The 20,114-nt window shown below is 37.3% G+C and overlaps 1 protein-coding gene across 2 annotated transcripts in view; it reads right to left on the bottom strand.

Annotated features, from left to right (window-relative positions):
• SESTD1 (SEC14 and spectrin domain containing 1) overlaps window positions 1-20,114 on the bottom strand; it is a 134,349-nt gene that overhangs the window by 28,201 nt on the left and 86,034 nt on the right. For both annotated transcript variants that reach the window (XM_061135397.1, XM_061135398.1), the window contains exons 8-9: window positions 16,155-16,210; window positions 13,023-13,234 (exon numbers count right to left, since the gene is read on the bottom strand). In XM_061135397.1, the coding sequence (XP_060991380.1) occupies window positions 13,023-13,234; window positions 16,155-16,210 (268 nt within the window). The remainder of the gene's footprint in view (window positions 1-13,022; window positions 13,235-16,154; window positions 16,211-20,114) is intronic.

The following is a 20,114-nucleotide window of genomic DNA, read 5'->3' as shown; positions in this document are numbered from 1 at the left end:
GCTAAGTCCCTGAAGCAGTCCATCAGTTCAGGAGATGGGATCCAAATGGTATAGATATGGGAGACACTCTATTAAAACCTCACACAAGTGTCATGCCCATTGTAAAAGTCACTGAGCTCAAAGATGTGCAAAGTCATGCCTTCCACCAAGTTATTGACAGTTCTTCCAATCCAGACCCAGAATAATTTTTATGACAATCAGTGTTGCTGGCATAATAACACAGCTGACATTGTAATTTTCATCACGTTTTCAAGAGAATAGAGCTAGGCAGTTAAGATCAAAATCTCACGCAGAAGAAGATGAAATTCACATGCAGAAGAAAAATGGGTTTGCTTACTCCACCCACAAACATATATACTCTAAAACTACATAGACACAGTGAAGTAATTCTAACAGAAAAAAATAGTACCCAGCTGGACCAAGCTGAATTATTACTTAGTAAGCTAAATTCAAAACAGAAATTCAACGACAGATACATGGTTATGCCCTAAATCTTAACTTAGCATAGCTCCCCAGAAATGAATAAGGATGTCTCTGCAAAGAGTCAAACATGCTTAAGAGACTAAGCAGGCATGCACACATGCATGCACATACACACTCACACACACACAGCAAAGTAATACTAGAGATTCAGTGAGACAGGCTTATCTTATCACAGACCCATGGTGCATTCCATAGCTACTACCAGGTTAATATATATTTACTTTAAAATCTAAGAATTTATGTAGTTTTAATAATTATATAAAACCACCGCATCATACCTGCCTCCTGAGAAACCTGTATACAGGTCAAGAAGCAAAAGTCAGAACCAGACATGGAACAACGGACTGGTTCAAAATTGGGAAAGGATTACGTCAAGGCTGTATATTGTCACCCTACTTATTTAACTTACACGCAGAGTACACCATGTGAAATGCCAGGCTAGATGAAATTCAAGTTGAAATCAAGATTGCTGGGAGAAATATCAATAACCTCAGATATGCAGATGACACCACCCTTGCGGCAGAACACGAAGAGGAACTAAAGAGACTCTTGATGAAGGTGAAAGAGGAGAGTGAAAAAGCTGGCTTAAAACTCAACATTCAGAGAACTATGATCATGGCATCTGGTACCATCACTTCATGATAAACAGATGGAGAAAAATGGAAACAGTAATAGACTATTTTCTTGGGACTCCAAAATCACTGAGGATGGTGACTGAAGCCATGAAATTAAAAGACACTTGCTCCTTGCAAGAAAAGTTGTGACACACCTAGACAGAGACATCACTGTGCCCACAAAGGCCCATACAGTTAAAGCTATGCTTTTTCCAGCAGTCAGATGTGCGAGTTGGACCATAAAGAAGGCTGAGTGCCGAAGAATTAATGCTTTTGAACTGTGGTCCTGGAGAAGACTCTTGAGAGTCCCCTGGACAGCATGGAAATCAAACCAGTCAATCCTAAAGGAAATTAGTCCTGAATATTCATTGGAAGGACTGATGCTGAAGCTCCAGTACTTTGGCCACCTGATGTGAAGAGTTGACTCACTGGAAAAGACCCTGATACTGGGAAAGATTGAAGGCAGGAAGAGAAGAGGATGAGACGGTCGGATGGCATCACCGACTCAATGGACATGAGTTTTCACAAACTCCAGAATATAGTGAAGGACAAGGAGGCCTGGTGTGCTGCAGTCCATGGGATTGCAAAGAGTCAGACACGACTGAGTGACTTAACAATAACAATAACCCCAACCTAAGGAATAATCATGTGTATTTCCCTTCATTAATTTTTCACATGCATTTAATTTTCATATGTTACTCCAGATTTAAGTGCTATAGTCGATCTCACAGAATACAAGTAATTTCTCTCTTGGGCTTTTCACTTTCCACGTGGCTATAGTTGTTATAATTTTCAGTGGTTCTAAACCTCTTAAGAAGGCCAACCTCCTTGCCTGCCTCACCCTCTTGCTCTCTCATCTGTCCAACCAAACCATCCAATAAACCAACACCACTAAAAGCTAAGTAGGTAACGTCCTACGTCAAGTAACTACTATACCTGTTTTCACAGCTCCGGTTCCCTATTGTTGAGCATCTGAGTAATTTAAACATGATTATTATACATCAGTTATGCAATAGAATTTTTCTCCAATCCTCTATTGTTTTCTTAGAAAATGTTTTCAATGACATCCTGGGTCCAATGACCTTGTAATGTTAATGGCTAATATATGTTATAAAATTACTCTCTAAAACACTTCTTTCTGTGTGAGACATTCAAGTCATGAAAGTCAACTGAAAATAAACCTTCACAACATATGTATACTATTGCTTTAATTTGTTTATAATTTTTATTTTCTGAGAGTCTTGGTGCAATTTATTGAGAAACACCGACACAGTAGCTCTGGGAGAAATAGTATCTGACAACCAACATATTTTTTGTCATTTCCAAAAAACTCTTGTAATGGGGTTCTTGCCCTCAGCCTACTTCAACCTTAATGGAAGAGATGAGATGGGTAAATAGTCAAGCAAAACAATGTAGCAATGATTACATTTAATTTGAAATCATTTATGTTTATTACAAAAGTGGGTTAGAGACAGTAACTAAGAAAAAAACTAGTTAGAGCATAAGAATGTTGGTGAGTTCCTAGGTGTATGATACCAAGTTGACTAAAATTAGGGGAAAGTTTTCTGGAAACAAAGCAGATGTGATTTACTTTTTGATTTTATATTTTCTAACACAGATTGGCTAAAAAGAAAAAAAAAAAAAAACGAGTAAGACTTACTGTTTGTTAATAACTGGAGGGGAAAAGCAGCACATACTAAATAAAAACCTTTCCATGTAGACTGAATGCTCATCTTTGGTGAAATCTCTCCCCCGGTGTGGTTCTGTTGGGCATTCGGGATGCAGTGTGGCTAGCTGGCGTGGCATACGACGTCATTCGATGCCATGGATAGCGGGCCCTGGTCCAGGCGTCACCATTTCCTCCCTAACCGAGCCCACCCTGTACATTCAGGGCTCCTCAAGGATGCCACGCTCTCTCACTAGCCTTGCTTTAACATGGGCTGTCCTGCTGCCTGAAATCTTTCAGCCCCTTCTCTTCCTGACCTCTTTTTCATCTTTCAAGATTCATCTCATGCTGATGATTTTGGTCTTACGTTTTCTACTGAACTGTTTATTTTTCTTTTGATCTATTTTTTAAATAGAGTTGTTTTTCATTTCCAAGGGCCTGGATGCTTCTGATTTGTCTGAACTTCTTACACTGTTGATCCAAATAAAAACAACATTCTTATGATTACTGTTGCTATTTCTTTTTAATTTTGAAACTTCCTACATAATAAGAATACTTTAAAAAGCATTATTACAAATTACACATTTTTAAGTTATAATTTGGAGCGATATTCTCAAGCCAAAATCCCTCTGAGTCATTTTTTGCTCCTTTTTTTTCTCTCTTACGTCCTGCATATCTGATACCCTTAGAATCCTGTTGTTTTGACTTTCAAAATAAAACTGCATCTAAGCCTGCTTCAGGCCTTACCGAGATCCCTGTAGTAGCCTCCCAACCAGCCTTTCTGTTTCTGGTTTTGCACTCTACATAGCTGAGTACTGCTTTTAAAATACTTTCACCAAGTTTAAAACAGAAATCTCTTCAGATATGTTTCTAAATATTAGAATAAATAAATTGTGAATGTTTGCTTACGAATAATATGCCATTCTTTCGGGATTTATCTTTTGGTGCCTGTCCCCTTTTTTGTCCCAGTATCTTAAATATTAATATATTCGTAGTTTCTACCTTTTCTACACGGTTTTACTACTAGGGAGCAACAACAAAAAAAGTTTAAGTATTATTTTCGACTCACTGGAATAACCTCACTGCTATGATTTTCTTTGTTAAATTCATGCTTTCAGAGTCCTAAATTCATCTGCAAACCCCTAGCAGCAGATGCTCTTTAGAATACAATGTTCCTCAACATCTCCACATTTTCTGCTTTCTTCTTTTGTATGAGCTGTTTTTGAAGGGGCAGGGTACTAGGCTCCTGTTTGTGTCCACCAGCCTGTGGAAAGTATCACTCTTTCACAAGAGACAGATAAGCAGTTCGGTCTAGAGAAAGCACTAAACATGACTCTGAAATCTGAATTCTGGCTCTGCCCCTAGGAGGTCAAAGACTCTGGTCCATCACATTTAAGATGTGCCAACGCTTCCTACTGTACAGAACTGTTGTCACGATTATAGTCACTATGTAAGATATTTGAGCACAGAGGATGGTATGGACAGTTGTTAGTCTCTTTGCTTTTCTCACTTGTTCTGAAGGAAAAAGCTCCTTCTGTTTATCACTCTTTATAAACTTTGTCTCATATCTACATTTTTACAATAAAATCCATGTATTTCTTAAGCAAATCCCTGAACTAACTGTTTTATTCTATGCTTTTAAAAAATGGAAAGAAGAAGAAGAGAGTTTTGGGCTTCCTTGGTGGTTCAGGGGTTAAAAATCTGCCTTGCAACGCAAGGGACACCAGTTCGATCCCTGGTCCGGGAAGACTCCACATGCCGCAAAACTACTAAGCCTGAGCACCACAACTGCTAACGCCGCACTCTAGAGCCTGTAAGCCGCAACTGCTGAGCTCACACGCTGCAACTCCTGAAGCCAGTGCACCCAGACCTTGGACCCTGCACCAAGAGAAGCCACTGCAATGAGCAGCTCACACACGACAACCAAGAGCAGCTATCGTCCCTGCAACAAGAGGAAGATGGAGTGCAGCAGTGAAGACTCTCCACAGACCCTCCCCCTAAACAAATCAATCTAAGAGAGAGAGACAGTTTTAAGTAGGAGCATTTAAGTGTTTTAAGTAAGAGCATGTAAACACTTTGAAACAAGTTTCCATTCACCTGGGGGGGTTCATCTGCTTCTCATTTATTACGATGTATTATGAATATAAAAGCTATATAGTAGCATTTAAGTATTTTAAACAAGTGATAAATTATTTCACTGAAAATGTCTAAATTCTAAAAATAAAGATGGAATGAAAATAACTCAAAAATTTTAACTGTTAAAATGTACATTATTTTTAAAAACCTAAGACAATATTATTTAAACATTTAAACTTTAAGACTCTAGAAAACATGTAAACTCTAGAAACAAAAGAAGCAGGTTATTACAAATCATGGTAACTGGAGAAAAACAACTCATTAACAGAGAACTTTCAAAGGGCCATAAATTTAAAAATAAACTTTAAGAACAGCAAAGACATCTCTTTGGCATACACACACACACAAACTCAGTTATACAGTCACATGTGCATATAGTTTTAACATATGCTGAAAGTAATTTCCCTTAGAATGCACCATCAGTAACAGGCACACCATAAATGTATGACTATTTCTAATAAAAATGATGCAAATTGAGGTTGATGCCCCAGTAAACAAGTGTATGTAAATGCATTAATGATGGTGGTTTGCCAAAATGGGTTATAAAACTTAATTTCAATCAGGACCTATTGTTCAGTCCATACGAATATTAAAGCAAACACAGTTTCATGCATAATCCTTATCAATGTGACCTCTCAAATGGTTATGTTTATATGCAAAGTATAACCTTGGAGATGTGCTCTTAAAATCCACCATGATAGGATCTGAAGAGGCCAAAAATGTATGTGACTATCTAACATTTATTCCCGGCCAGGCTGACTTCCAAAAACTACATGAGAGAATTTCTAGACGTATATGAGGTCAAATCAGGCAGGAGAGCATAGCAAGCAAATGTGAAGCATCTGGCCAGAAGAAAGAATATGGAGAACTGGGATCACAGCCTCCAGCTGCATACTTATGCAACTGAGAGTGCATCCTATTTGCATCTATGGTTCCTTTTTACAAAGGAAGAAAATCACACAGATGATTCTAGAAATATCTGCAATGCTAGTCAAAATTACTGCCATAATAAACAATCAGAATAACAATAGCTTATTTCAGTGATGTGGTATCACCTCCTATCCAGAAGCATGTGAAATCTTATTTTAAAATGTAGTGGCAGCAACATAGAGTACTTCTGCATTCCATATGAAGCCTAATGCTACCAGTCTGAACTGTGGAGAATAAGTGATGGATAACTGCAATAGTTACTACTTATCATATAGTTCATCTATTAGAGCTGTTGGTTTCTTTTTCATTATGTTCTGTTTTCATTGATAAGTCACTGAAAAAAGAAATCTGGAAAATTTTCACTTTCATTAATTCTACATAAGCAGAGGTAGTCAACTTTATGATTATTTTTACAAGGGCAAGAAATTTCATTTCCCCCAAATTTGCAAGGTTGAAGATGGTAGTTTATACTGTGTGTGCTGACATGATATGTTACTAAATAGCTAAACTTAAGTAATCATTTTGGCAAGAAAAATAGATCTTTCCCTAAAATGTGACCTGTGAAAAACAAAGTATAGAAAACATCCTGTGGTGAATATTAATTTTTGAATTTACATGTAATTCTCATAAAGAAAATGGAATTGAAACGAGGTTGTTTTTAATTATAAACTCATTGCCATCATCACCATCATTTTAAGAATCCTCATCTCTTTTCTCTAGTTTCTTTACTCTGTATCCATTTGAGTTGGCCCATCATTTCAAAAATGCACTAACACCTTTGCTCCTGATCCCACAGAGCAAAGCACAAATGCTGGAGGAATCCCATCACCCACATCCTCCGGTGCCTGCATGTTAACAGACAAGAATAGGCCAGAAAGTTTCCACCATAAAATTAAGGCCAACACTATCTAAAAACACATCTATACATGCATGGTAATTTCACTCTTACAATCTCAAAAAAAAAAAAAAAAAAAATCTGAATTATTCCCACTCCATTTAAACCTCTAATCATCTTTAACCACTGTTCTTTCCACCCCTGCCCTGCCTCCAAACCTCTACCACAAGGCAGATCGCGTTTGTCTCTTACCTTACAGAAAACACCTCACCTCTCAGGAGCTCAGGCATCTTCTCAATGCCTGACACACACAGAAGTAACTCTGAATTCACCCCACCCACTTCCCTGCTGTTACAACAGAGTTCTCCCTCTTCCATTCTAAAGCTAATCCTCTCAGTTCTGCTTTGGAGTCCATTCACTTCCACCTTGTCACAAACTTGATAGTATTAATTATTCTTTCTCTCTAGCATATTCAACTCCTCCCTCCAAACAGAAACTTGCCTCCTCCAAACTAAGCCTCTTAGTTTTCCATATTACAAAAACAGACAAACAAACAAACTACACTTGATTCCAGCTGGGGGCTGAACTGTGCCCTCGAGCCCTCCACCAATGAGTTGAAGTCCTAAGTCCCAGTACTTCAGGATGTAATCACGAATATTTATTCGAAGACAGAGTTCTTTAAAGAGGCGGTTAAATTAAAATGAGGTTATTAAAGTGGGCCCTAATCTGACTGGTGTTCTTAAAAGGAGACAAAGTTCAAACACAGACAGGTACAGAGGGAAGATGATGTGAGGAAACCGGGAGAAGAAGGCTACAACGTGCCAAGGAGACAGGCCTGGCACAGATCATTCCCTCACTGACCCAGGTGGAATCAACCCTACTAACTCCCTGATCTTGGGGTTTTAGCCTCTAGAACAAAGAGAAAACAAATTTCTGTTAAGTCCGCTATCTTGTAATATTTCATTACAGCACACCTAGCAAATGAACACACTCCCACTTCTAGTCATTGCTCTATTTCTCATCTTTCCTTCGGAGACAACATTCTCAATGAGTTCTCTACACTCAGCGTCTCCTCGACCACATTCCACTCTCAAACCTGAGTTCACTCCAACGTGCTCCTGGCCCTGCCACTGCCTGCCCTGCCATCACCAACAACCGGGATCTTATGGATTCTCAGTGGATGCGTTCAGTCGTCCTCTTATTCCACCTTCCAGCAGCATTCGAGAGGGTTCCCAACTCCTTCCTTGACATGTTTCCTTCTTTGGGTTTTCAGAATACACAGCTCTTTATACTTTTCTTCTTCATCTCTGGCCAATCCTTCACTGCCTTCAGGAATATGCTCCTCTATCTTGTCACTAAATGCTGGAGTTCCTCAAAGCTCAGTTAAAAAGCCCTCCTCTCACCTACTCTGAGCTCCTTTCCTGGGCAACTCACCCCATGAGTGTTTTAATTACTATTCATCATCATACAGATGATACACAAGCCCAGAATTCTCATTTCTGGACCTGTTTGGGACTACCTTTATATATCTTTTCTTAGCTGTCTCAAAGTCCCCTGAAATGTCTAAACATGTCTAAAGTCAAACTCATGATTTTCCACACCTTTCCCATCTGCACATAAACCCAAGCCCTGTCCAAAGTTCCCTAACTAGAGACCACGACCATCCAATAACTCTTGCAAGTCAGAAATGCTTCATCTCTGATACTGTCTTATTTCTCAACCTTCCTCCCTTCACTGTCCTTGGGACTTGGCATGGTTGCAATTTTACAGCTATTTCTGTAATTATGTAACCATGTACCAAAGAGTGGGACCTTGTCTGTTTTTACTCACCATTGCATTCCACCAGGCACAATGTCACAGTATTGTAGAATAGATACTCATTTTCTTTTAATAGGTGAGAAAATGCTATTATTAATAAAAACTCATTATGTGCCAGGCACTAAACACTTATTAAATTAAATCTTCTTAACCTCTTTTAACAGCCCTATTAACTAGGTATTATTATTACTGATGTTGTTTTCCTCAGTTTACTGAGGAGGAAGCTAGGGCACTGAGACTTCCTTCCCAAGATCAAACAACTTGGATGTGGCAGAAGAAGGTGTGGACACAGGTGACCAGGGCACTTTATACCACTATGCTATTCCATCTTTATGGTTTTCAAAGCTACTCTCAAGCTACTCAGCTAAAGTTCATCTGAGTTTAATAAAAGCTATCTTTAATTTATGAATATATTACGTAGAAAAAGCTATATATAATTAACACATGCTCAGGAAGCTTCAGTTTGTATGTAGTTATCATGAGATAAAGCGTGAATCATTTTGCCTGGAATTCAAGATCTTCCATGATCCAATTCCTTCCTTCCTTTCAAGCCTTCTTCCCCATGATTCCCTAATGCTCTAGTCAGGGGTCAGCAAACTACTGCCTGCAGGACAATTCTAGCCTGCCATTTCTTTTTACTTTTTAATAATCTAATTTTACTTTTTATTTTTTATTTTGGCCATATCCATGATATGTAGGATCTTAGTTCCTTGAATTTTAGCCGCACCCATGACATGCAGGATCTTAGTTCCTCGACCAGGGATCAAACCGGTGCCCTGGGCACTAGAAGCCTGGAGTCTTAACCACTGGACTGTCAAGGAAGTCCCCACTTGTTCTGATGAAGTTTTACTGGAGCACAGCCAAACACATTTGTTTACATAATAACTATGCATCACAACAGCAGTTAAATAGCCAAGCAGCAAGAAAACTGTATGAACCAAAGAGCGTAAACATTTACCATTTGGCCCTTCACAGAACAAGTTTTCCAACAGCTGAACGAGAATTCTAGACTAGAATCTAGTTCACTGGGAATAAATAAAATAGGCACCATTAGCTGAGTGCTGGGTTCTTTCAAAAGAGGTCCTATTATCCCTGTTTTACATGTGAAAGAAAGAAGGAAGAGAAAGAAAGAGAGGAAGGGGAAAAAGAAAGAAGGAAGTGAAATTGAGGTTCAGGTGGTAAAAACGTGACCAGGATCACACAGCAAATACATGGAGGAACAGGGATTCAGCTCATGCTCACGGACCATGCTTCATGATTACGGGCCAAACACTTCCTGGTACCTATGACTGCCTTTGTCTTCAGTAGATCCTGGGATTTAATGCTGTTATTATTTACTAATCCGATCCTTTCTCCTCCACGGGATGCCAATTCTCCTTTGAAATCTAAAGTAGATGTTACCCATTCTGGGGGATAAGCTCACGCACTGCCTTTTTCCACTAAGTCTTACCACATCACCTGCCAGCAGAGGAATGATCCACCCTATGAATGCCCACAGCACTGCAGTCATTCCCTCGGGACACCTAACACTGTCTCCCCTCTTAAGCCTAGTATAGCAAAACGCAAATTTATATCCTTCAGAAAAAGCACTATGTTTTATATAATAAACACTTAACAAATTCTTATCTAATGAATGAATCTATATTAAAAACACGGGCACACTTCTAATCTGGATTTTCAAAGTAAAAAAGTTAAGATTTACTTCTTAATAATTCAGCAGATGAAAATACAAAATGTAGCCTAAATACAGAAATACCTCCCTAAGTACTGATTTTTAGTGTTTTCAGTCTACTTACAAAAGTCAATTTTAAAATGAAATAAGAATTTCTAAAGTATTAAATATATTTCATGTTTTCTATCAGTACCATACAAGCAACGAAATGATATTACAGTTAACATATCACACGTCATCATATCTCCAGTATAGAAAATCTCTTCATAACACCTACATTAATAACAAAAAAGCAATGTTATTAGAAACTTAAAATAAATTCATGGTGAACAATAAAATGTTACTTATTACAAGACTACAAAGAGCACAACAGATGTTCCCGATAACTAGTTATTTTTGAAGCTCATTCTGATACAGTAAGCTGAGTGCTCAACATCACTGTAGAAATAATATAATTTAAATGTCAACACTAATTGACCAGATGGTCAACACCAAAATCAGATTGCTTATATTCTTTGCAGCCAAAGATGGAGAAGCTCTATACAGTCAGCAAAAACAAGACCAGGTGCTGACGGTGGCACAGACCATGAACTCCTTATTGCCAAATTCAGACTTAAATTGAAGGAAGTGGGGAAAATCACTAGACCATGACCTTATGATTATACAGTGGAAGTGACAAATAGATTCAAGGGATTAGATCTGATACACAGAGTGCCTGAAGAACTATGGATGGAAGTTCATGACATTGTACAGGAGGCAGGGATCAAGACCATCCCCAAGGAAAAGAAATGTAAAAAGGCAAAATGGTTGTCTGAGGAGGCCTTACAAATAGCAATGAATAGAAAACAAGGGAAAGGCAAAGGAGAAAAGGAAAGATATACCCATTTGAATGCAGAGTTCCAAAGAATAGCAAGGAGAGATAACAAAGCATTCCTCAGTGATCAGTGCAAAGAAATAAGAGGAAAACAACAGAATGGGAAAGTCTAGAGAGCTCTTCAAGAAAATCAGAGATACCAAGGGAACTTTTCATGCAAAGATGGGCTCAATAAAGGACAGGAATGGTATGGGCCTAACACAAGCAGAAGATATTAAGAAGAGGTGGCAAGAATACACATAAGAACTGTACAAAAAAGATCTTAATGACCCAGATAATTACGATGGTGTGATCACCAACCCAGAGCCAGACATCCTGGAATGTGAAGTCAAGTGGGCCTTAGGAAGCATCACTATGAACAAAGCTAGCGGAGGTGATGGAGTTCCAGTTGAGCTATTTCAAATCCTAAAAGATGATGCTGTGAAAGTGCTGCATTCAATATGCCAGCAAATTTGGGAAACGCAGCAGTGGCCACAGGACTGGAAAAGGTCAGTTTTCATTCCAATCCCAAAGAAAGGCAATGCCAAAGAATGCTCAAACTACCACACAATTGCACTCATCTCACACGCTAGCTAAGTAATGCTCAAAATTCTCCAAGTCAGTCTTCAACAGTATAGAACCATGAACTTCCAGATGTTCAAGCTGAATTTGGAAAAGGAAGAGGAATCAGAGATCAAATTGCCAACATCTGTTGGACCACTGAAAAAGCAAGAGAGTTCTAGAAAAACATCTATTTCTGCTTTATTGACTATGCCAAAGTCTTTGACTGTGTGGATCACAACAAACTATGGAAAATTCTTAAAGAGATGGAAATACCAGACCATCTGACCTGCCTCTTGAGAAATCTGCAAGCAACAGTTAGAACTGGACATGGAGCAACAGCCTGGTTCCAAATAGGGAAAGGAGTACCTCAAGGCTGTATATTGTCACCCTGCTAATTTAACTTATATGCAGAGTACATCATGAGAAACGCTGGGCTGGAGGAAGCACAAGCTGGAATGAAGACTGCTGGGAGAAATATCAATAACCTCAGATATGCAGATGTAACCACCCTTATGGCAGAAAGTGAAGAGGAACTAAAGAGCCTCTTGATGAAAGTGAAAGAGGAGAGTGAAAAAGCTGGCTTAAAACTCAACATTCAGAAAACTAAGATCATGGCATCTGGTCCCATTACTTCATGGCAGATAGATGGGGAAACAGTGGAAACAGCAACAGGCTTTTTTTGGACTTTATTATTTTTTTTAATTTACTTTTTAATTTTTTTGGACTCCCAAATCACTGCAGACGGTGAACGAAGCCCTGAAATTAAAAGACGATTGCTCCCTGGAAGAAAAGCTATGACCAATCTAGACAGCATATTAAAAAAGCAGAGACATTACTTTGCCAACAAAGGTCCACCTAGTCAAGGCTATGGTTTTTCCAGTAGTCATATATGGATGTGAGAGCTGGACTATAAAGAAAGCTGAGTGCCGAAGAACTGATGCTTCTGAACTGTGGTGTTGGAGAAAACTCTTGAGAGTCCCTTGGATTGCAATGAGATCCAACCAGTCCATCCTAAAGAAAATGAGTCCTGAATATTCATTGGAAAGACTGATGCTGAAGCTGAAACTCCAATACTTTGGCCACCTGATGTGAAGAACTGACTCATTGGAAAAGACCCTGATGCTGAGAAAGACTGAAGGCGGGAGGAGAAGAGGATGACAGAGGATGAGATGGCTGGTTGGACATGAGTTTCAGTAAACTCTGGGAGTTGGCAATGGACAGGGAGGCCTGGAGTGCTACAGTCCATGGGGTCGCAAAGAGTCAGACATGACTGAGTGATTGAACTGAATTAAACGGAACTAATTGTAAAAATAGTTGAATGTCTGGTTTGACCTATCTAAAGTTCTCTATACAGTGTAAATATGGCTTAGTGTAAAATCAGGTATGGAGAAGAAATTACAAAAAAAAAAATTTAGATTTTAAAAATTTAAGATATTCAAACAGACACCTACCTGCATCACTTTCTGCTGAATCTCTTCTAACTGTGTACGCTTACTTCGTTGCCGACAAACTTCCTGGTAGCGGGTATATTGCTCTCGCAGTGAATCTAGTAATTTCATAACCTGTGGCTGTGCAAGCAGTTCATCATCCATAGGAGACCATGAGACCCCTCCATCTGAGCCATTAAATCGACGCTGCTGTAATTCGGATAACAATTCATGCCCTTTACAAATGAAAGATACTTACAATTAATACCCATAAAGAAATACAAATCTTATTTCTCAGTCTTCTCAATTTTAGTCCCTTATTTTTAGAACATACCTGCCTATGTTTACCTAACAGGTCTGTAAGTACTAAAATGCAATTTTTCAATTTATTTAGAAATAAATAGGAAAACTGCAAGTATACAGACACATATGGATATACACTATTTAGTTTATCTATACACTATGTTCTATATAATAACTGTATCATATACAGACAGTCCTTGACTTAGTGATGGTTTGATTTACAATTTTCTGACTTTATAATGTTGCATTCAGTTGAATCCATATTTCAAATTTTGAATTTTTCTTTTTCTGGGCTAGCAACATGCAGTATAATACTTCTGTGATGCTGGGCGGCAGCAGCAGTGAGCCACAGCTTGCAGTCAGCTACACAATCATGAGGGTAAACAACTGGTATACTGACAACCACTCTATAATTGCATAACTATTCTGTTTCTCACTTTCAGTACATTATTCAATAAATTACATGAGATATTAAACACTGTATTATAAAACAGGCTTTGCTTTAGATGATTCCACCCAACTGTAGGGTAATTAAGTGTTCTGAACATGTTTAAGGTAGGCTAGACTAAGCTATGACACTTGATACTTTAGGTGTATTAAATGCATTTTGACATATTTCAACTTATGATGGGTTTATCAGGATGCAACCACGTTGTAACTCAGGGAAGACCAGTGTCATACATATATACATACCATATACATCATACTACATAGTAAGTATATAGTATACATGCAGCACATATGTTTTCTAGATCTAACTATCTTTCCTATCACGTTCTTGTTATTATTGAATTCACTGCTCAGGATAGTGTGCCATCCAACACTCTTTCCCTTCAGAGCACAATTACAATCTGGGACTTCCTGTCTGATGGTACCAATTAGCATGTTTGTCTGATGGTACTAAACAGTACTAAGCAATATGCTGTAGGATTTCAGTATTAATTCATACCCTTAATCATAGCACCTTTGAGAAATGTTGGCGTGTAAGAAATGATTAAAGGGACAAAGTCTTCATTACTGGTACAAAATAATATTCAAATAATCTCTACATAAATCTCTACATATTAACTGTGAATCATGAGGGGCTATACTAATGTAAAAATTGCATTCAATGTTCTTTGATTACAGCAACCTCATGGAGAAAAATAACTCATGCAAAACAAATTAAAATTATAGAATGTGCAACATCTAAAGCTATATGTATAATATTAACAATTTTAAAAGTGAATAAACTGTAAATTATTTTTCTAGGATAATACAACTATAATTATTACTAAGGAGCCCAAAATACAGAAACTTAAATTCTTTCCTCTTCAATTTTATTAAAGAAAGTGTCCTAAATTTAAATAATATAAACATTTTTTCTTATGAGTTAGAGGTATTTCCAACTTCTGAAAAATATCCAAGATTGTTTTAAAGTCTCCCTTTTATATTTTCTATCTTTGCTTTCCAAGCCAATAACAAACAAAAAGGATTCAGTGACATATAAAGATAATTCTAAAATACAAATGTAACAAGTTTCTTAATTCAATGGCTTAAGCAACTTTTAAAATGTTAAATATAAAGATCATATTAGGTATTTTTAATCTAAAGTAATATTTTTACTGACAGTCTATTTTACCATCTAAATATGCAGTTACTCAGATTACAATTATTTCTTTGTTCTTTCAGGTAAGTAAGACTCGAATCATACTAAAAAACTCAGGAAAACGGAATGTATACAATAACGATATTCAGAATTTTTTTCTTTACTCTTTATCACACTTTATAATTGGAAAAATACTTGTTTTAAAGACACAAAGTCTTTCTATATATATATACACACACACATTCTTTACATATATATATCCATAAAAGTCATTAAGTTCAGAATACATATGATCTTTTCTATTTTGATGACTGCTACCTTTAATGTTTTCCCTGTGGATATCATTCCCACTACAGAAGCAGCACTAGATAATGATTTCAAAGACCACAGTTAGAAACCAAACTGCCTTGGTTCGAGCACCAAATTTAGCATTATCAGTTGTGTAATCTGCATAAGTTACTGATCCTATTGCCTCAGTTTCCCCATCTTAACACTGGGATGACAAGAGTACCTACTTCACTGGGCTGTGGGGAAGGATAAATGAGTTAGTGCACTTAAAGTGCTTAAAACATTACCTGCTATGCAGGTGGACTAGAATTATGCCCTATTACTAGAAAAATACATTATAAATAAAATTAAGGAATTTTCATTTGAAAAAATTCCAATGTGTTCCAGAATTTGTGAAACTACTATTTGGACTGGAATATACAAATCACGTGGCTATGGACAAGTGCACACACATTACGTGCAAGGTGCTACATGTTTTCACAGAGATGAGTGTATAGCACAAGTGGCTTTGGATTCATGCCTTGTTTTTAGTGTTATGGTGATGGAACTTAATAATCATTTCATCTTGAACAAGTTTTTTAATATCTATAAGCCCTGGCTTCCTCAAATAGAGAAAATGATACTTAGTTTTTCTAGGAGTTGTTATGGGAATGAAATATGAAAATGTATAAAAATACAATGTTAGTGACATAATCCATATTCAATAATCCTGACAGCAACACAATGAAGCAGAAGTTTTTATCTTCAAGTCACAGATAAAGGAATTCAAATATTTCAAGATAATCGATCACTGTTAATAATTTTTTAATATTATATAGAGTATATTAATATACTGTTAGGTTAAACCAAAGAGTAGTTTGAAAAATTTGAATTTCTACAACATAATATGTACTCAATTCATGTTTATCTTATTGATTAATATGTGGCTGGTTTAATGGATTATGATTATCAGTAACGACTACGTTGTCTCATCTTACCTGTCTGAAGAACAGTTTCAGGATCAACTGATGGAAGAAAGTTTAAATCCACAGACCTGGCAAGCACCAAAAGAGTAATTTTTTAAAACTACATGCATTTCTATTTATTAATATATAACTTAAGGAAATCCTTTATATATATACTTACCAAAACAGGGACATGTAAGTATGAAAATCTGAAGTATATTGGCCTACCAGGCTAATTTCTCTTAACCATCAGGAAGCCCATTAGAGATAATTAAACACTAGCAGCCAAAGAAACTTCTATGTGATAAATCATAAAATACAATACTTGGAAACTACAATTTATTGCTATTAACTACAGTATTATTTCAAGTATATCAGAAGAATCCATTTTGTTATTTTCCACTGGATAGGTGCTTTAAACTGAAATCTGTCACTATACAGTAACCCAAGAACGTTAACATTAAAAACATGCACGCAGCCATCCTCCAATCAAAAATTTCTGAGCTACAGCAATCCCTGAAAGCTGCAAACAGTCTCTGACTATCGGACATGTGTCCCCGAGCAAATGCACTCTCTTCCCTGTATTAGTCACATTTCACTTGCAGCTGAACTACGGCCTTCATTTTCTTAAACATATACGGTAAGTAGCGACGATAAAGGAAAGATATGTGACAAATCAAAGCCTGGGGCCTAGCTACCGTAACAGGTCTAGGTCTATACCTTTCACTTTGGCCAGCTGATCTAGGACTTCCCCTCTTGTAAAGCCCAGGTGCTTCCTAAGAACTGACATAAATAAGTGATGAAAATTTCCAAGAGGGGTTTTGTTGTATGGAGTTTAAAAGAGGCAATGTAATAATACTTGAGTTCCTTGGGAAGAGACTGGCAAATACAAGATTTCACCTGACACTTCCTGCAGTCACAAGCCATGGTTTCCTAGTGTTTCCCAAAACACTGAATGAGATTACTATTAGGCAGAAAAAAACAGGGTTCCAGTGGCATGTAAGAACAGGAAATTTTAAGAAAGCAATTAAACAGGTTTCTTTACTGCAACACTTTCTCAGGACCCATGCGTGCATGCTAAGTTGCCTCAGCTGTGTCCTACTCTTTTGACTCCATGGACTATAGCCTGCCAGGCTCCTCCGTCCATGGAATTTTTCAGGCAAGAGTACTGGAGTAGGTTGCCATTCCCTTCTCCAGGGGATCTTTCCAACCCAGGGATCGAAACCATGCCTCTCACATCTCCTTTACTGGTTCTTCACCACTAGCGCTACCTGGGAAGCCTGTATTCTGTGAATATTCACAGTGATTCCCAGAGAGGGAAACAGAAAACAGCATTAAACTCTATGACTATGAAATCTTTTTCTACCAGTACCCTCTTAGGATGTCTTACCTGAAGAACATGTTTCCGAGAAACACCAGACTCATTGTTAGACTATTCAGAAATAAAGAGGTTTGGCAAATTTTTGTCAAGTAACTTGCATGATATTTTTAATTACATAGCATGTGTGTGTGTGTGTGATATCTATACACATACTCACATGTTTACATATATGTAAAATTTTTACACTTACATTTTTATATGGTCTCTAAGATAGGAATGTTACTAAACATGAGTTCTAATTTTAGACTTATATTCAAACCACTTGTTTTAAATCAAGATTTGGCATTAAACTATGACCTTCTGATAGCTGTCCTACCTTATCTCACTGAACTGGTCTGTGACTATTCTGGATTAACAGAGTAACAGTGCATTTTGTCAAAGTTTCACTGTATTTTTAAGGTCAGATTCAAGAGAGACAGTCAAGGTAAGTGTTGATCCTTTCAAATTTCCTAATGAAAAATTACTGCCTGGTGCTACTTTATTACTGAGGATTAATTTGCTTCCTACAGTGCTTTTCACCTGGGGAAAGGAAATTGATCTACAAATTGTTAAGGCTGAAAAGTTCAATGGAAATCTCTTAAAATGATACATCTAGGTAGTTACATTTAGATAATACAAATGAACAATTACTTCATCCAGTGTCATAAAACACTATAAATTCCCCAAGCTGAACTCATGAATATCACATATTTTACGAGGACACAGGAGTTCTAAAAGATAGGCATTTAAGTGCTAATGTATTTAAATAAGGTTATAATGATTTTATTTCAAGCTGGAAGCTTTTCTGTACTCTTTACAAGCAAAGTAAAACTCTAAAAAGGAAGGTAAGTCTTTCAGCTTGAAAATATTTCTTGCAAAATATTTTACACAGGGTCAGAAAAAAGTAAATATATTTCTATTCAACAAAAAACTCTTTTGTAAAGAAACCTGGATTCAAATCAATAAACTTTACATGGAATCAAATTCTCAAGAATTAAAAAATAAATTTAATATAACTTTTGTATGCTAAGTTTGATTGATAGAGATGTGCTTACCTTAGTTCTCTTGGCTTGTATTAACAGAGGTTATCTTTTAACAGATAACTTATAGCTTTGCGAAAGTAAAGTAATTGCATGAATAGATTCAAGGGATTTGATCTGACAGACAGAGTGACTGAAGAACTATGCACGGAGGTTTGTAACACTATACAGGAGGTGGTGACCAAAACCTTCCCCCCAAAAAGGAAACACAAGAAGGCAAAGTGGTTGTCTGCAGAGACCTTACAAATAGCTGAGAAAAGAAGAGACATGAAAGGCAAAGGAGAAAGGCAAAGATATACCAAACTGAATGCAGAATACCAGAGAATAGCAAGAAGAGATAAGAAATCCTTCTTAGTGAACAGTGCAAAGAAACAGAAGAAAACAGTAGAATGAGAAAGACTAGAGTTCTCTTTAAAAAAACTGAAAATATCAAGGGAACATTTCATGCAAAGATGGGCACAATAAAGGACAGAAATGGTATGCACCTAACAGAAGCAAAAGAGATTAAGAAGAGTGGCAAGAATACAGAGAACTATACTAAAAAGTCTAAATGACCCAGGTAGCCATAATATTCTGGTCACTCATCTCGAGCCAGACATCCTGGAGTGTGAAGTCAAGTGGGCCTTAGGAGGCATTACTACAAACAAAGCTAGTGGAGGTGATGGAATTCTAGCTGAGCTATTTCAAATCCTAAGAGATTATACAGTTATAGAGCTGCACCCAATATGTCAAAAAATTTGTAAAAATCCGCAGTGGCTACAGGACTAGAAAAGGTCAAGGTCAGTTTTCATTTCAATCCCAAAGAAAGGCAATGTCAAAGAATGTTCAAACTACCGTATAATCGAGCTCATTTCACATGCTAGCAAGGTAATGCTCAAAATCCTTCAAGCTAAGCTTCAACAATACATGAACCAAGAGCTTCCAGATGTACAAGCTGGATTTAGAAAAGGCAGAGGAATCAGAGATCAAATTGCCAACATCTACTGGATAACAGAAAAAGCCAAGCAATTCCAGAAAAACACTTAGTTTTGCTTCCTTGACTATGGCAAAGCTTTGACTATGTGGATCACAACAAACTGTGGAAAATTCTCAAAGAGATGGGAATGCCAGACCACCTTACCTATCTCTCCTGAGAAACCTGTATGCAGGACAAGAGGCAACAGTTACAACTGGACATGGAACAATGGACTGGTTCAAAGCTGAGAAAGGAATATGTCAAGGCTCTATACTGTCACCCTGCTTATTTAACTTATATGCAGACTACATCATATGAAATGCATACTGGATGAAGCACAAGCTGGAACTAAGATTTCCAGGAGAAATATCAATAAACTCAGATATAAAGATGATACTACTCTAATGGCAGAAAGTGAAGAGGAACTAAAGAGCCTCTTGATGAGGGTGAAAGAACAAAGTGAAAAAGCTCGTGTAAAACCCAACATTCAAAAAAATTAAGTTCCTGTCATCCAGTTCCATCACTTCATGGCAAATAGATGAGTGAAAAGTAGAAACAAGTGACGGATTTTATATTCTTGGGTTCCAAAATCACTGCAGATGGTGACTGCAGCCATGAAATTAAAAGATGTTAGCTCC

Source organism: Dama dama, chromosome 33, assembly GCF_033118175.1.
Source record: "Dama dama isolate Ldn47 chromosome 33, ASM3311817v1, whole genome shotgun sequence".
NCBI classification, from domain to species: domain Eukaryota; kingdom Metazoa; phylum Chordata; class Mammalia; order Artiodactyla; family Cervidae; genus Dama; species Dama dama.
Note: the sequence above shows the minus strand (reverse complement) of the source record. Positions and strands in the feature narration are given on the sequence as shown.